Below are 16,670 nucleotides of genomic sequence, written 5' to 3'. Positions count from 1 at the left end.
CTATACATTTTAACTGGAAACACCAAAAAATACCCATTCTTTAAAAATGCCGGACATTTTTTATTTTTAGCAGCTTTGATGCAGGAAACCTGCATGAGTCCATTAGGTCACATTATGCTCACATCTGTAATTTGTTTTGCACGAATGAAAGCGTTGAAACTGTTGTTATTTTGTTATTCAGTATAAAAGTGCTACAATTTACATTTTTATTTAGAATCTATTAAGTATGAAAGCAGCATAATTCTCGGTAACCAAGGCTGCTCTACCCTCGCTTGTGTGAACCGGTTTCCTTCGTTGCGATTTCTGGCAAGCCTCCATTCTGTCTCCAATTAACTAGACGCCCGATGGCTCCAGAAAGTATTTTTTTCAGTTGGTTTAAGTGGATAAATGAATAACCCATCGCATCTTCAATATTTTCGACGTTAACACGTTTTACTGCGGTTATGTAAACCACTAGCTTTTCAAAAGTGTCATAGCCTATTGCATGTAGCCTCCTAGTTCTGTCTATTGCCGCCAGAAAACGTTAACTGTCAAATTCACTAAAATTAGAGTACCATCCAAGATGCATCGCTTTGAGTTTATTGTCCATTTAAATCATTACTACATTGCAATATAATAATAATAATAATAATAATAATAATAATAATAATAATAATAATAATAATAATAATTTAAGTAGAAGTCCATAGCCATATAAATCCATGTTTTACTGTTATTGCATTTAAATAAATTCAAAGTAAATAAAGCATATTTAACAGAAATTTCAAAATGATTGAAAAGCCCAACTGTCTAGTTCTTGTTTGTGAGATGGTATCATATTTTCAGAATTCAGTCACCCTATAACAACTATTTATGCCGGGAAGAAATGTTAAGCAATAACTGCCTCTATTGATCCGAAATGTTAAATCAATCCTCTGCACTGTTATTTGCTTCAAGCTAAGCAAAGATTTGAAATTTCTCTGCAAATATGGCTGCCTGAATTTATGCAGAATCACTGCCTTTTTCATGTTTTAACCGTGTACATTAGTGAGCATATCTGACTGAACTGAGGGAACATGGAGGTACTGAGGAGACAAAATACTGAGCAGCTGAGGCAGGTTTGGCTCTTAGGTAGAAAGGGCAAAAATAATCTATATCTGTAAAACTTCAGTGTCTCAACAGATTTGATGCTGACTATTATCAAGCCAGGTTTGCATTGCTGTTCCAGCCGATTCTGTTTTGCTGTGATGTCTTCATTTCAGCTGCTCTTATGGCCAAATTCTACAGCCCACTTGAAGAATAGCTTCTGGCTTCATTTTTTTTTTTTTTTTTTACTTATTTATTTATTTATTTATTTATGTCTTTATTTATTTATTTACTTTGTATCTCATTCAGCCAAAAACGAGACGGAGAAGCTGGGGCCAGGCACTGGCAGTATAAATAGCAAGGCCAGATCTCGCTGATCACACAGTCGGCCCAGTGGATTTGCTGCTAGCTGGTGAGAGCATGCATTTTGATTTATGGAATGGAATGTGGCTTGGTTTTGGAAGTGAAACTGTGTTTAGCTAAGGCTTGAGAAAAGGGTGGAAGCTGCTCTCAGAAAAGAAAAGCAAAATGCCAAAATAATTCTGTCTGGCACCACAAGCACCTGCCATGTAATTACAGATGCAAAAAAAGCGTATGTGACTGAGAAGACGCCCTCTGTATTAATGACATATGCACACACAGCAGGTGATTAAAACAGAGTACTTGTTTTTTCATTGTTTTATCATTTTGTTTTCTTCAACCTAACTGCAAGTAAGACTGCAAATATGCAAGTTGTTTTGTTTAAAGACATACAAAAATATCAAGGGCTTTGTCAGTATTTTGTTAACTGCATGAAATAATATTCCGTACATCACATCTGTTTTAAATCTCAGTAGCCGATTCATCTGCACGGTGCTTCCAATTTGTGAACGTTAGCTTCTGAATTATTTTCCATTTATCAGTCTCCTCCTGATATCTGTTGCTAATATACAGTAGAAGATGAATGATTAGACAGCGAGATCAGAGTCAGCTTTGCGGACAGTCATTCAGCTCAGTCATTCAGTACCTGTGTTGTTGAGAAGGTAACTCAAGGCTTTGGTGGGAGAAAAAGACAGGAATGCTCATTTATCACTGTCCATGTCACACAGAGACAAACACGCACGCACAGGCTCATCAACATGTGAAGGCGGTCATACCCAACAGCAGAGACAGTTTGGTAGATGTTTCCCACACAGGGCCATACAGCGATTGTGAATCAGACTTTTTAGCATTAGAATCATGACAGTGACAACAATAATGATGTTGATGATTATGTTTTGTTTTTTTGAAGAAAGACATAAGGAAATTAAAATTTCAAGCATTCTTTGAAGAAAAAAAAGCACCATTTATTCCAATGCTATTCTGGGTTTTTATGCTGTTTTATTATACTGTTCTGAAATTTGATTCTATACAAAATAGTGATGCTAAATAATAGATATGATTAATAAGCTACAGCTAAGCTCACTGTGTGTTCAGTACATACATGATTACATACAGAGACTCCCTGCACTCTAAGAGTTAATCGTTATACAGTAATTACTTGACTCTTGTTCTTGTAGCAAGAATGCTTAGTGTGTACATGTCTGTTTGGTGATGTGTAAGTGAGCATGTGTATTTGGTTGGTTAGAGCCTATTGGATTTGAAGTTCTGGACAGAAAAGAGATGGGCCTCCCCAGAGAACAACCCCTTGCCTCAGCCTTCATGTCTTAGTCCCAACCTGACTATTGGCTGTTCAGCGTTGGACATGAGTCCAAGCTAACCAGCCATGTTTGTGCCAAATTGGGTTGCAGGGTTGGGTGATTAGGAACAATATACCCTGAAGGCTCCACAGAAGCTACAAAACACAAATGTGACCTCAGTCAGATTACAGCTTTAGCCAGTTCACAGTGCTGATGTCTGTGTTTACTCTTTTAATTTACTCCCTGCAAAGACGCTTTTGTACTAGGTCATTAAAGACCAAAGTAAACATTCCTCACATAACCTCCCTCTGTGCTCACACTTGTAAATGTGCAAATAACAGGTAGCTCATCTTGTCCATTTGAAACTACAGCATTGTGAAAAATAAAGGTCAGAGAAATTATTAGGCCCCAAAGTTTTACATTGGAGAGGGAAGTGTCAGCCATTTGAAACCATTTGTTGATACTGAGAAGTCTTTATCTTTCTAAGGCCATGCACCTCAATAGAACGCTGTGCTGTATTTTATATCTACATAATTTGGGTTATTTCTAACTCCATGTTTTCAGAAGTTTTTTTTCCCAAACATTGTCTAATTATATCTTCCTGTTTGCATGTTGCTGCACGAAAAGGTTCTTAACATTTTTAGCATCAACCAGTGGGATCAAAGCATCTTGATTATTTGAATTTGCATGGCAGTAAAAAAAACGAATATTGTTTACAGAAATGAAAAAATGGGACAAATGCTGAACAAGAAATTAAAAGGAAATTTGGGAATATTTAATTGAGAATCTAAAGTAATTGTTTGTTTTGTTTTTTTGAAAGAATACAAAAGGTCTTGTTATATATTTTGTGGATGTTTTTACTTCATGGCTTTTTCCTATTACCTTATACTAAGGTACAATGTGTTAAAATAAGTTCTGAATATTGTTATGATAAATGTATTATAATTACCATTATTTTGTGCAGAGGTGATTTTTTCACCTCATGGTTTACTTGGATCCTCAGTTTGTTGTAATGCAAATGTTTTGTTATTAATGCGTAAAGCATTTGAATTTTAAAAAATGAAAAGTTGTATTTGTGTACCATTTGCACTGTGATCAAAAATGAAAAATACAGAAGTAAATATATTGTGTTGCTGACAATCAACAATCTCTGCGTGTTTTATGTGTTTTGTCTTGACAAACAGCATGGTATAATTTACACTGAAACATTTAGAAATCATAGCACAAGATGTGCTGATTATGGTTATATGAATAAATCTTGTACAGAGGGTTTTATCATGCTTTTACACAAACACAACAATGAATGAATACAGAAATGTCTATAATGTGTCCAAATAGGCTGTATATTAATAACCATTCCAAAAGGAGAGCAATTGCAGCAAGTTAAACCTGAAAACCTTTGCAGTTACACTTTTTCAGGGTTTACCAGGTTCATTCATGAATATATTTTTCTCCAGATTGGAACTCAAAGACTTGTTTTGGCCTGTATGATTTCAGTTTTAGACTTGGGCCTACTCTAGCATGCATGCTTTTGGCTGAAAAAGTACAGTTGGTAGGCTACTCTACACTCTCCATGTGGACCTTATGTTATAGTAACTTATCGTTGTTATCTCACCTGCAGTATGGAATGTCCATCTATGGATTTCCTCTTAGCGATATCATTAAAATAGACTCATATTAGCACCTCAAACCACATTATAAGCAAGAGTACACTACAATACCAGCCCAAATATATAGGCCTTGACCCATGATTTGTATGGTCGACCAAGGAGAACATGACAAAAACATTGTGAAAGCTGTGAAGGAAAACCCCAAAACATCAGTAAGTGACATCACAAACAATCTCCACAGGGTAGGGGTGAAGGTATCTCAATCAACTGTTCAAAGAAGACTTAGAAAGCAGCAATATAGAGGCTATACCACAAGATGCAAATCAGTAGTAAGAATTGGAAGGCAACATTACAATTAGCAAAGAAGAACAGAGATGAGCCATAAAAGTTTTATGGAATGATGAGACCAATATTAACCTCTACCAAAGTGATGGAAGGGCCAAAGTGTGGAGAAAGAAGGGATCTGCTCATGATCGAAAACATACATACTCATCTGTGAAGCATGGTGGAGGAAGTGCCATGATTTGGGCTTGCATGGCTGCTTCTGGAGTGGGCTCACTAATCTTAATTGATGATATAAATCATGATGGTAGGAGCAGGATGAATTCAGAAGTCTACAAAAACATGCTGTGTGAGAAATTTATCCTAACTAATTGGGAAGAACTTCATCATGCAGCAAGACAATGACCAAAAACACACTGCCAACACAAGAAAGGACTTCCTTAGGGAGAAAATGGGGAAGGTTTTAGACTGACCAAGTCAGTCAGACCTTAACCCAATTGAGCATGCAAACTACAACAAACAACAAACAATAAATGGAAAGAGGCAGCAGTAAAAGCCTGGAAAAGCATCATAAAAGAAGAATGCAACAGTTTGGTGATGTCAATGGGTTGCAGGCTTGATGCAGTTATTGCAAGCCAAGGATATGCTACCAACTATGGTCATTGCTGGATTTTGGTGTTTCCTCATTTACCTTTGCTGGTTGATCCGTCTCACAATTGTTCCCAATGTCATATTTACTCGTAGGCACATTCATTCTTTGCTACATACGACATTAATATACCTGAATAAATACCTGATTAAACTGGAGTAGGATTGGCACATTCAAAAATTTAAAAATACTTTTGCAGCTGATATTCAAAAGTGCAGAGCTTCAGAAACTTACAAATTCCAAATACTTAAAAATGGATGTTCCTAAGTAAAATATATCTAAAGCACTTTTTTATGAACTTGTGTTGTTTATTCTAGTTTTGCCAAACAAATAAAAGTGACCAGAACCCCTTCGCTTTCCGTAGTTTAAATCACCCTAACCCATGACCCCAAGATGAACACCACCTTTTCTACTTCCTGGACGCAGTTTGAGAGAATGCTTTTCGTTTTGTAGTTTGTTAGATGAAGTACTTGAAAAAGTAAGAAATCCGGAATGAAATTGGATTAAAGTTTCCTACAAAATGAGTTGGTGAGTGTTTTTCGTTTTTGGGTTTACCAATGGTATTTGACAATTTCACGAGCAATCCATGAAGCTAGCTGACAAGTTACCCTGACACAAGTTTTCAGTGGCGTTTAGCAAGCTAGCTGTGCTGCTATTAGCTTGCTGTGTATGGGCTGGTATTGCTAAAGCATCCAGATAGCTTTCCCAGTTACGTGGGTATACGCTAGACACTATAATGTATTATTGTACAGTTACGTTTGTTGTAGCTATCTCTTATTGGAATCGTTGATCGTTCAGTGACACGCTTATCCGCTTAGCTAACGCCATAAGTTAGTTAGCTAGCTAGCTAGCTAACAAATTCCAGTCAGTAACCTAAGCTTAGCTGGCTATGTAGCTAGCAAGTTAGACTTCCCGTTCGCAGTCCATAACCATGCTTAGCATAGCCCAGGTTAATCAGTCGTTTGCTAGCTAATTAATTCGTTTGCATATTTAAATGTAATGTAACTGAGTTTGTGAATGACTCAAATGGCTTGTGTATCATCTAGAAACGAACGGCTCGTTAGATGTGTTAGCCCAGGCTATATAGCATGTTTGTCGTGTGGAGCAGGAAGCTTAAAATAGTTTAGCAAGCCAGTTGGGTTAACTTAGCAACTGCTAGCTAATTTGGAATTGCATTGACCGAGTGTCTCGAATGGCTTGCGTTTCTGAGATTATTATTTATTTACATGCACCTTTAAAATCAGATGCTATTCATGCTGAGATGTTAACCCATCTGCATCTGATTTGAATACAGTGATGATATTGTAGGTGTAGAAACCGTGAGAAGATGGTTCCACAACTAGTTGGATAAACTCTTCAATTTCTTAAAATGACATTTTGTCTTAAAATTAATATTCACTTGTTCTATTCTATTATGGGAAGAGTGATGTTGAATTGGAAGCAACAAGATCAAACCTGTAATTATGACTAAGTTAACCAACATGTAACGCAGGCCCATTTCTCCCGACATTCCAGGCGACGGCCAAATGCTGGATTGTGTGTTTTGTAGTTGCATTCCCATCTGCCTACGTTTCACTCCAGTTTGAGAATTCTACCCTTAGTTTTGGGGCTCTTATTGTGTATTGCATGACATGTCAGCTCAGGGTTGAAGTGTTTGTTTTTATTTAGAATGCTCAGATTGCAGATTTGTACAGGTTCAGATTTGAACAGGTTTGTAACTGACCAGTGACCTCCTGTGCCATGCCATTGAGTATGCAACTATTCTGTCTACAGTATTTGGTATTGAGTTGTTAAATATGCAATTATTCTGTCCTGCAGAAATGCTGGACCAGCAGTAATTTAGATTTATCTCACACCTTGCTATTTTGTTGCAGTGGCCTCTCAGCTATTCAGCAGAGAGAGGTAGATGACTATGGGCAGTGTATGAGCACGTTTTTGTAAATGCAGCAGAATTTGATCTTACAAGGCCGGGCATTCATCCTGACATTCCGATGCTTGCTGGACAATGCAGCAGGGCCCGAGCTGCGTCACAGGGAGCCCGTGTTCTGAGACGGGGCGGGGAATGACGACTGTCCGCTGGCTGCATTCGCCTGGTTTCCATCCTGTCAGCGTGTGCGTCTGCCGCTGACCCCCATTTGCATGTGGAGAAAGCAAGAGGGACCACAGAGGCTAGGGACGTGACTCTCGGCCAAGAGTTGAGGATCAATGGCTGGCAAACAGCACTTCCGTTAATACGTACAGTCAGCGTACAGGGTCACGGGAGGGGCGCTGGGCTAGTCAAAGAGCCCTTTATGGGGTCTATCGATGGGTAAATTCCAGCCAGGCTTTTGCGCGTGCATCCATGACGAGGGTTGGTGGACTCGGAGGGGGTCAGGGACGAGAACAATGGCCACCCCAAGTGACTTCAACCATGCTTCTGTGCTTCAGTGACTAACTCTCTCTATGATAAGACCTCCTGCTGATGTCAGTCAGATTGCAGTTCCATCTGAAAAGGCTCTCAGTGGCGTCATTTTCCTGACCCGTTTCCGTCAATCTGCTACGCAACTGCCCCGGTGCTGAAAAATGTGCGCATTGTTGCTTGAGGTCTTTCCCATATGTCCCGTGTCATGTGTGTTTGGGTAAAGCACCATGCCAGAGAACAGCTAATATCTTTGTCTAAGTGCCTAACGGGATGGGAGCGAGCTGGATTCACTTGCTTTTCCTCTCTCTAATGTGGAATTCTTCTTTTCTGTTCCCATCATTTTGATGGCAGTTTGGTTTCCAAAGAGTGTGTTTGTGTCAAGGGCCTACTCTGTATTCCACATGCAAAAGTAAGTTGCATTTTGTAGATTTCCTCACTTCTTTTGGAAATTCAAATACATTCATTGTACTACATGAGGCCATTGAATGCCATCTAAATGTACTGTTTGTAGGGATTTTGATTTCATTTAATTATTTTTACAGGAAAATTCCTAGGTATGAATACATACCCCAACTAATTTCGCCCTGAAAGAGACTAGTACATTTAGCAAATCCTACATTTAACTGATGGAAAATATATTTCAATAAAAAATGTATAAGTCAAAGTGCAAAACCTGAGCACAAGTGTTCAGCTCAGTGAAACTCAATTAACATGCAGTAATTTCGTCAAAGAAGAACTACATTTCAATTGAAACTCATTTCAAGTGTTCCTTGTGAACAGAACATGAACAAAGTTTAATCAATTTGTTTGCCGTTGTCAAGTATAGCTTAACTACCCTGTAAACTCATGTTAATTGGCTTGCTAGCTAACATTAGACCGTAGGCTACGAGGCAACACAATTACTGCTAATACTTGGCCAGCCTAAGTTTAAAAAAGACAAGGTTGCATCATTTAGGAGTAGTCTTGTTTCTCCTCCTTTGACCATACAATGAGAGCTGCAGTAATGTTTCAGACACAGTACGGATTCACGTTTCAAACCATTGGTAGCTGGTTGTCCAGTTCAGACCAGCTCCATGCTCAACATAATTTGACCAGCTCAAGCTATGTTTTTAAACAGCTGGTCATTTCAAGCTGATTCTAGTTCTTCTGGCCTTCGAATGGCACTCTCTCCGCTCCCTCGGCAGTTCTGACATTGACTAGACTGTGCAATGTGCATCTGCTGACTTTTAGCTTAACAGTTAGCTGCATGACACTGAATGCAGGCTAGATTTTTATGCTAGTGCTTGTGCCTCTGACCTCTCAGGCGCATTTTGATGAGTAATGTGGTGCTACTGGGCTAACTGACCTTACTGTAATGCTAGGTGTTCTTACCTCTTTGCTGTTTTCAGTGTTTGCATTGCATGCTCACCCACTGGCATAATCCAGGCAGCATTAATCATGGTTAAAAGCAGTATGAAGTATAAATGTATATTTATTTCTTTCCATTTTATACAGTATGCATATATATGGATGCTATGACTGATAATTTGTGTGAGGGCAAAACATGTTTGGGACAAATACTCAAACTCTGCAAAAAGAACATAATTTCTCAACCTCTCTTTAGTCTTTTGGATGTACCATTCTGTCCTATGTAAAGCAGTGGTGTAGTGATGTCACCTGTTTGGTTGGAAGAGAGGCTTGCTTCATCCAGCCCTAAAATCCATGCATGTTGCCTTCTGTGGGAAGTGACTGCTATAAGGACGTGACCCAGGTCCCAGAATACTCTCTGACATGTAATGTCGGCTTGTCATGGGCAAGATGGTTGCTACGCCGAATGCTTTGAAAGGCGCTGCCTTTGTATGAGCCATTTGCCTTTGTTACAACGGCCTACATTCTGACAGCTCCTTTGTTTCCTCTAAATATTAAGCTATTAAGCTGCTGTGAATATCAAGCATTATACCGTCCACATCGTTTAGCCTGCGGACTGAAGCCATTCCTGTAGCCCCTCAGATTATCAACAGCGTCAACTGAAGTCCTTTTCCTTAGTCTCTTTGTAGGACCAAGAAGTTGATGCCCGGTTGTCTGACTGCTTCCCCCATTTTGAAATAAGGGGGTCAGAAGTTGACTACTCTCATCATGGACCCCTCCTCCAGTAAACATCTGTGTTGTGGTTGAAGGGTTAATTAAAAGCAGACCGAAGTGTGTTCTGCCACTGCAGAGAAATGCCTTCCAGGATAAAAATTAAATGATATATCTGTTTGCTTAGTAGACTAATTAGTATGCGATTCCAGTCCACCCACCACAGACCAAAGGTTTCTCAGCAAAGCGGGCTTCCCTTCTGCTCCTCTTATTTGTGAATGACCGTCCTTCTGTGTCAAGTTAAAGCTGTTGAGTCACTTTCTGCCACGCCGATAATCCGCACAGACAACGTGAACCGTCCGGTTTCCCGGCCGACGACGTTAGAGACGCATTCTGTTGTGCAGATGAATAGGAGAAAATAATGCCTCAATTTATTTATTTTTTGCATGGAGAAAAAAAGTTAATTGGTTATTTATTTTCTTTCTAATTTCTGAATGTAACAGTGAGCTACTTATAATAGTGCACGTCCAGATAATGTGTTTTTCTGATATTTCACGGTCAAGCTCAGTTTTCAGTGGAGCTGGGCTCAGACCTCAGTTTTGGCTAAATGGTGTTGTGGACGCTAATGTTTTTGTAAGGGGGAGGGAGGATTCAGGAGTTCTGCAATTTGAGCAGTTCTGTTTGTGTGCTTTTTCTTTTTTTCCCCCTGTCTTTTTTTTTCCTTTTTTTAAACACTCTCTGATGTAAACATCCTAGACGGTCCATGCACCTATGATTACCCGATTAAAATTGGAATGAAATTGCTGCTCACATCCTGTTTACCTGCTCTAGCATTGGGAAGGGGCGCCATGAAATGACTAGAGGTGTAGTTTTAGAAACTTGGTCCCTGCCTTTACTTAATGTGCTGGGATAGGTATTTTCATGATAATGTGATGTAATTATACCCGTACAAAATGGCTTAAAAGCCTAGTTGCTGTGAGGAAAATTGGGGAAGAGGGGACATTTCTCAAAAATAGGTTATAGCATCATTAAAGCAATTATGCCCTCCGATTATAGAAGATCTCCAAAACGTCTTCAATCCTCGCTACACTATCTGCCAGTCAAATATACCGGACATAGTTTTAGTTTTGTTCCCTTTTTGTTTGCAAAAACATTCAGGGTTGTTTGATATAGTCCCTGAACATACTGTAATTAAGATTTGAATTAAAAGCAGGGCATCTTTCCGCGTATTTTGTTGTAAAATCTGTTTCATTGTCTCAGTAGGAAGCGGTATGCTAATTAGCTGTGTTTCTCATTTGGGCTCATATGAGTGGCAGTGTGCTGTTCCTGACCCAGTGTGCACTGAGAGAAGGGTTTCCCAGCAGGTGCTCTGCTGGGCTTGGTGGGTGTAGGGTGTTCTAAGGCTCTGTGACCTCTTACCCCGGTGCGGTCCGCCAGGCCCACTCACTGGGTGCTTTCAGCCAGTCTCCAAGGCATAGGACATGGGATTGAGGACTCTCAACCAATCGGATTAAAAAAAAACAAACATAAAAACAACTTTGGTTATGTGCGGGGGTCGAAAAAAATGTGACTCTTATGTGAAGAACCTTCCGGACAGATTCCCACAGTGCGGGCCATCTTACCTTCCTGTCTCCCTAACCACCGTGTTCCTTTATACGAGACTGGGGCATTGTGGGTAGGCTCATGGTTCTGCCAGTGGCAGTCTTATAACTCGTGTTGGTTTTTGACTGTTCATTGAGTCCATGGAGACTCCTTTCGTGGCTTCGTGCCAGGCTTGTCGGAAAGCCATCTGAAGTAACAACAGCCCGAAGAGCTTTTTTTTTTTTTTGGGGATAGAAATAAAACATATTTTCTTTAGATCAACAGCCTCACATCATTTTTTTTCACCTAAAAGTAATGTTAGCATATCATCATGCAACGTAACAAAAATAATTCCCCCGGTGCCTTTCCCCCAGTGCCAAACAGTCTCTTGTGATTACAGTTCGGATAGGCATTACTGTAGCATGCCCGTGATGTGTTACATTAGTTGTAACATGACTCACTCCCTGCACTTGAGGAATTTTGAGTGCGTGATGACACACAATTTTCCATGATGTTGTTAGATAGCAAGAAGTGTGACGCAGGTAAAAGCAGGTTTCCGTCCTGAAACTGTGACGTTTCCAGTATGTTGGCCAAGGCCACTCTGGTGTTGCCCATTGATTATGTGTAAGTCATCCCCAATCAATGTCACTTGGATCACATTTTTTCCCCATTCTTATCTTTGGTCTACTCTGAACAACAGCTGAACCCTTTGACCATGTCTGCATTCTTTTATGCTTGAGTGGCTGCCACACAATTGGGTGATTTGATGTTTGCATTAGTGAACTGGTGTAGAGGTGTACATAATAAAGAGTACACACACACGTAGGCAACATTTGATATGTTCACATCAGGGGAGCATTTGTTACAAAAATTAAAACGCTCAATATTGGGAAAATCATGCGAAGTTACAACCAAGTTTGTCCTGATGTACAGCCAACTGTGTGCGTGCACAGCAACAGATCGGAGTTAAAAAGAAGGCATTGTCAATGCACAGGGGGGAAACAGAAGTGAAGAAAAAAGTTTTTGGCAGTTTCATGTCCTCCTCTTTGATTGGCTGAGCTCTGATGGACTCTGGCTCATCCTGTTGGCTCACTCAGAACTGGCTTTGTTGGAGCGAAGATTTGCTTGACATGTGACCTACAATTGTACCACGCCCGGCTCATTCTTTTTTCAAAGAATTTAATCGGCAACAAAGATGAAACAAATGTTTCAAACACACAAACAAAATGAATGAATTTGTAGCCTTTAGGAACACGACAAAACCCAGCACCTGCAAAAATGTTCAATTGTTTATCCTTTCATTTTATTTCCAAGACATGCTAGTCTCCTTAGCACACGGACACATTTTGGCTACTGAAATAATCTAAAGCCTGTGTATATTCTCTCCTTGTTGGTTCTTGCGGATTAGGGTCACTTTGTGGCACTTTTTGGGGTTCTCTATTGAGCTGTCAGTAACGCAAGCTGTCAAGCACATCAGCAGCGTTTCCTCATTGCACAATGTGGCCCTGCCTCTCGCCCCTTCTTCTTTCCATCTCATTAGTCTACACACCTTGCTTTTCACGCAGCTGCTTTTCTCGCCAGGCCTGCCAGAAACCGCCATCTATCGCGCGTCTAGGATATCATTAGTGTCACATCAATGGGGGTGTATCCAGTTACAATAAGGTGGGTCACTTTTCTCACGGATCCCCTGTCACCTCGGTAAATAAAAAGAAACTTATCACAAGGATAGAAGTGTGAAAAGAGAGTTTTCTGGAGCATATTTCTTTTTTTTTTTTTGTCCTCAGTCTAAAACCACATTGCCTTACCATTTTTGAACTTAACAATAGAACAGGTGACGGTACTTTGCCAAGTTTAAATTTAATTGCGCCTTCCAGTAAAAGTGTCTTTTTTACACTGTGACACAACTCAGTTTGAGTGGATATTTATGAATATGACATAATATGAGAAGCCAGAAGAACACAGGCAGGGACGAGCCTTCATTTAATCGCAGGGCCTTATTTTTGGAAAGCGGTCGGCCACAGCCCATCAGGAGCACCTTCTCCTGCTAGTTTTAAGACCGGAGGAACGGGACGTCTGCCAGTTTCTGGGAGATGTGGGTTTTCACTGCCACGCTTCGGCTGGGCCCCAAGCACCCTCGTAGCAGCCCACAGCTTTAGGCCTGCCAGTTGGGCTTTCTTATGCTACCCTCACGCCCTGGTACCAAACACTTTCCACAGCATTCTAAAATGCTGGTATTATGGACAGCTCAATAGAGAACGATGGATAGTGCCACAGTGACCATAAGTCACAAGAACCAACAAGGAGGGAATATAGCCTTTATATTAGATCAGTAACCGGAATGCAAATTCATAGTCGAATCTGAATCGACAGAAGGAAAGTGAAATACTTGTTGTCCATGTGGAAGAGCACTTTTGTCAGGTTGCTACACTATTCACAACATTGAGTCGAAGTTGGGGGCATGTAATTCTGGTCTTTGTTAGGGATGTGAACGGTTAAAACGTAACTGAGTTGCATTTGTTAACAAAAAATTACAAATTATTTCCTGAAACTGAAATGGTAAGCTCAGTTTAAAATAAGTGTGCTTTCCCCACCAGTGACAAAACGCACAAGTTCGTCAGACAATTGAAAGAAGGATTCTGGCTGCATAATGACTTCCTGTCAGTCGTTTTACATTCTAAACTAGCACTCGACAAGCTAGTCCTAGCAAGAAGTATTTGTGTGTATTCATTCACATGCAGTCAAACTACCGGCAAACTGAACGTAGCTTTCCACTATGCCGTAGGCTATATATAAAAAAACAAACAAATAAAGCATTGCGTCATTGGACAAATGCTGCACGCAACATTACTAAGTAGGTATGTTGAAAAACAAAGGCTTCATAATTTTATTAAATCCAACAATTTTCCAATTATCTTTTTGAGTCTAACTTACTTGTTACAATGTTGTTGTTTTTTTGTATTGTTGTGTTCTAATGTTGGCCAGAGCTAGCTACATTTTCCAGGAATGTGTAGTTTAACTATTTCAAAAATCCAGTAGAATTGTTGCATGAAAGAAAAAGACTTAGTCAAGTAGCCTATCATATCCATTGGATAACTGACAGTAATAATAATATTTAACCAAGTTGAACTACATGTTAAGTGAGGACCCCAATGGTGCTATGCCATTACTGAGATTTGAGTTTTGGAGAAAAACTGGAGAGATTGACCCATAACATAACACAACCTGCATCTTGCCTTAATGATGTCTTCATAACTGACCTTGTAGTTTAAAAGGACACTGTAACAGTAACGGTGTCTGTTATGGGATGGGGGCGGGGGGTGTTGCATTGTCGCAGATTTAGGTGCAGGTTAGGGGGGGGGGGGGTGTTGGGGGGGGCTGTGGTTTCAGGCCGGCCCCGGTGTCGCCAGCCTGTGGCCTCTGAGGGGGGCTGGAGGAGAGGCTCCTGGGACAGAGGGGGACATGCACTTCTAATTAGGGACATCCGACTGCAATGGGGCCCAGATGTGCAGACGCTGACAGGAAGTTGACGGGGACGATGGAGCTTGCTCTGGCAGGGCAGAGGTTAAGAGGACCTTCAGGCTGGCCGAGTTTACTCTTCAGAATCACCCACCCCGAACCTCCAGGCCCAGACTATGCGCACCTCAGTCTACCTACTTCTGATGGCTGAGTTTCCACCACCTTTTCACATGATTGACATGCTGAAATCACAACTGTCGGGCACTGTAAGCACTCTTAAAGGAACATAAGTGTGACCCCCATTAGAGAAAGTAAGTGGGTGCTGCACTTTTTTCAGCCCTCGTGTCAATATTCTTGGGTTTTCACTCACCAGAATCGATATCGTGCTGTGGTGCTAAGTGCTGGGCTTGAAAGCAGTTAATAATCTGTTTCTCCTGTTCTTGGTTTGCATGCCTACCTTCATCCATTGGCTAACTGGCATGATTATTAGTTGAATAGAACTGATGATGAAAACAGTTTCCTTGTTTCTCTCTGTGAAGTACCGTGTAACTTAACTCATGTAATACTTGCCTTGCTGTTCCTAAGGTGTATTTATTCTTGTTTGCCATGATCTTTTCTTTCAGGATTCCCTTTAAGATCGGACAACCAAAGAAGCAGATTGTTTCGAAAACGGTAAGCTTTTTTCAACCAGTTTTGTTTTGTTATGCCGAGTCAAGCCAGTATAGTCCTATAACCACACTATACATGGCACAGTGTGTGGCTAAGTTCACAAGCTGAATAACGTTTCTAGCCAGGTTTCAGGCTTACTGAACACAACCACTATACTTCCTGACCAGATGCTTTTTGCCGTGTTTACTGGGTGGGAAAATGAAGGTGCCTTCGTCTACAGAGGAGTCCTCTCATACAAGATAGAGAGAGATTCCTGGTAAAATGAGTTTGCCTGAGATGTAAATTGCGGAAGTTCCGTCCGCCTTTAATGAGACGCTGGCCTGGCGTTGACTTTGTGGTGGCCGTAGATACGGCCTGCCTGTTAGACGGAGATCAGACTCAAAGAGAGTGGCTGTCTGCGCTGGTGAACATGAAAGGGCTAAACCACTGGCCACTGCCTGTGTGGCCCTCGGGCCGGACCTAAACCGTACACACAATGCCCTGGGGCCCCCAGAACGGCCATTCTGTAAACTCCACCGACAGCCCAGGGCCAACGTTTCACTTCCCGTTCCAAGAAGACCAGCGTAATTGAATCCTCGGGGGTAGGAAAAACATGTTTAATGAAGAGGAAAAGGAATAAGAGACACTGTAGCAAATATGTCAGCTCTTAGCTTTGCCCTGTGTAAACTGCCTAAACATGCTAAACCAAACATAGCCAAATTGTTCCTCTCCATTCTTTCTGAATATTTGTATCGACATACGCGTAGCCAGTTATTTTCTTCTCAGACTTTATTTCGCGGGAGCGCATTGTATACTAGGCTGGCAGCGCAGTGGGCTTGGTGCCCTGAATGAACCTGGCATCCCAACCCTACCCAGTACAGCGCTAACGTGCTAAGGCTGTGGCCTCTCTGCTCCGGCCACGTGACGGACAGCGCTGACAGGGCCAGCGAGTGGGCGCCGCCTCCACCGGGGGAGAAAACCACTTCCACTGTAATCTGTCTGTGGCCCCGACAGACACGCGCACCCGGCTCCCGTCTCCCCGTGACATCACAGGGCCTGGCCGGGGAGCGACGAGCCGCCCGCTTCCTCCCGCCGCGTCCTGTTTGTTTACGCCACAGCCTGCGCAACCTCAAGACAGGAACCCCCGCTGCCTCCACCCGGCCCGGCACAATTAGAGCATCCGAGCCCAGAGACGGGGGCTCAAGAAAATCCACAGGCCTAAATGGAAACAGTATTGCGCAAATTACAGGAGATGGAGTAAA

At 41.3% G+C, this 16,670-nt stretch overlaps 1 protein-coding gene across 1 annotated transcript in view; it reads left to right on the top strand.

The window, feature by feature from the left end:
• The first annotated feature begins 5,651 nt into the window (after positions 1–5,651).
• Positions 5,652–16,670, top strand: part of bin3 (bridging integrator 3) — a 42,684-nt gene continuing 31,665 nt past the window's right edge. The window contains exons 1-2 of the mRNA XM_061260349.1: positions 5,652–5,792; positions 15,384–15,432. Coding sequence (XP_061116333.1) covers positions 5,785–5,792; positions 15,384–15,432 — 57 coding nt within the window. The 5' untranslated portion in view covers positions 5,652–5,784. The remainder of the gene's footprint in view (positions 5,793–15,383; positions 15,433–16,670) is intronic.

This window comes from Conger conger, chromosome 11 (assembly GCF_963514075.1).
Source record: "Conger conger chromosome 11, fConCon1.1, whole genome shotgun sequence".
Taxonomy (NCBI): Eukaryota; Metazoa; Chordata; class Actinopteri; order Anguilliformes; family Congridae; genus Conger; species Conger conger.
Note: the sequence above shows the minus strand (reverse complement) of the source record. Positions and strands in the feature narration are given on the sequence as shown.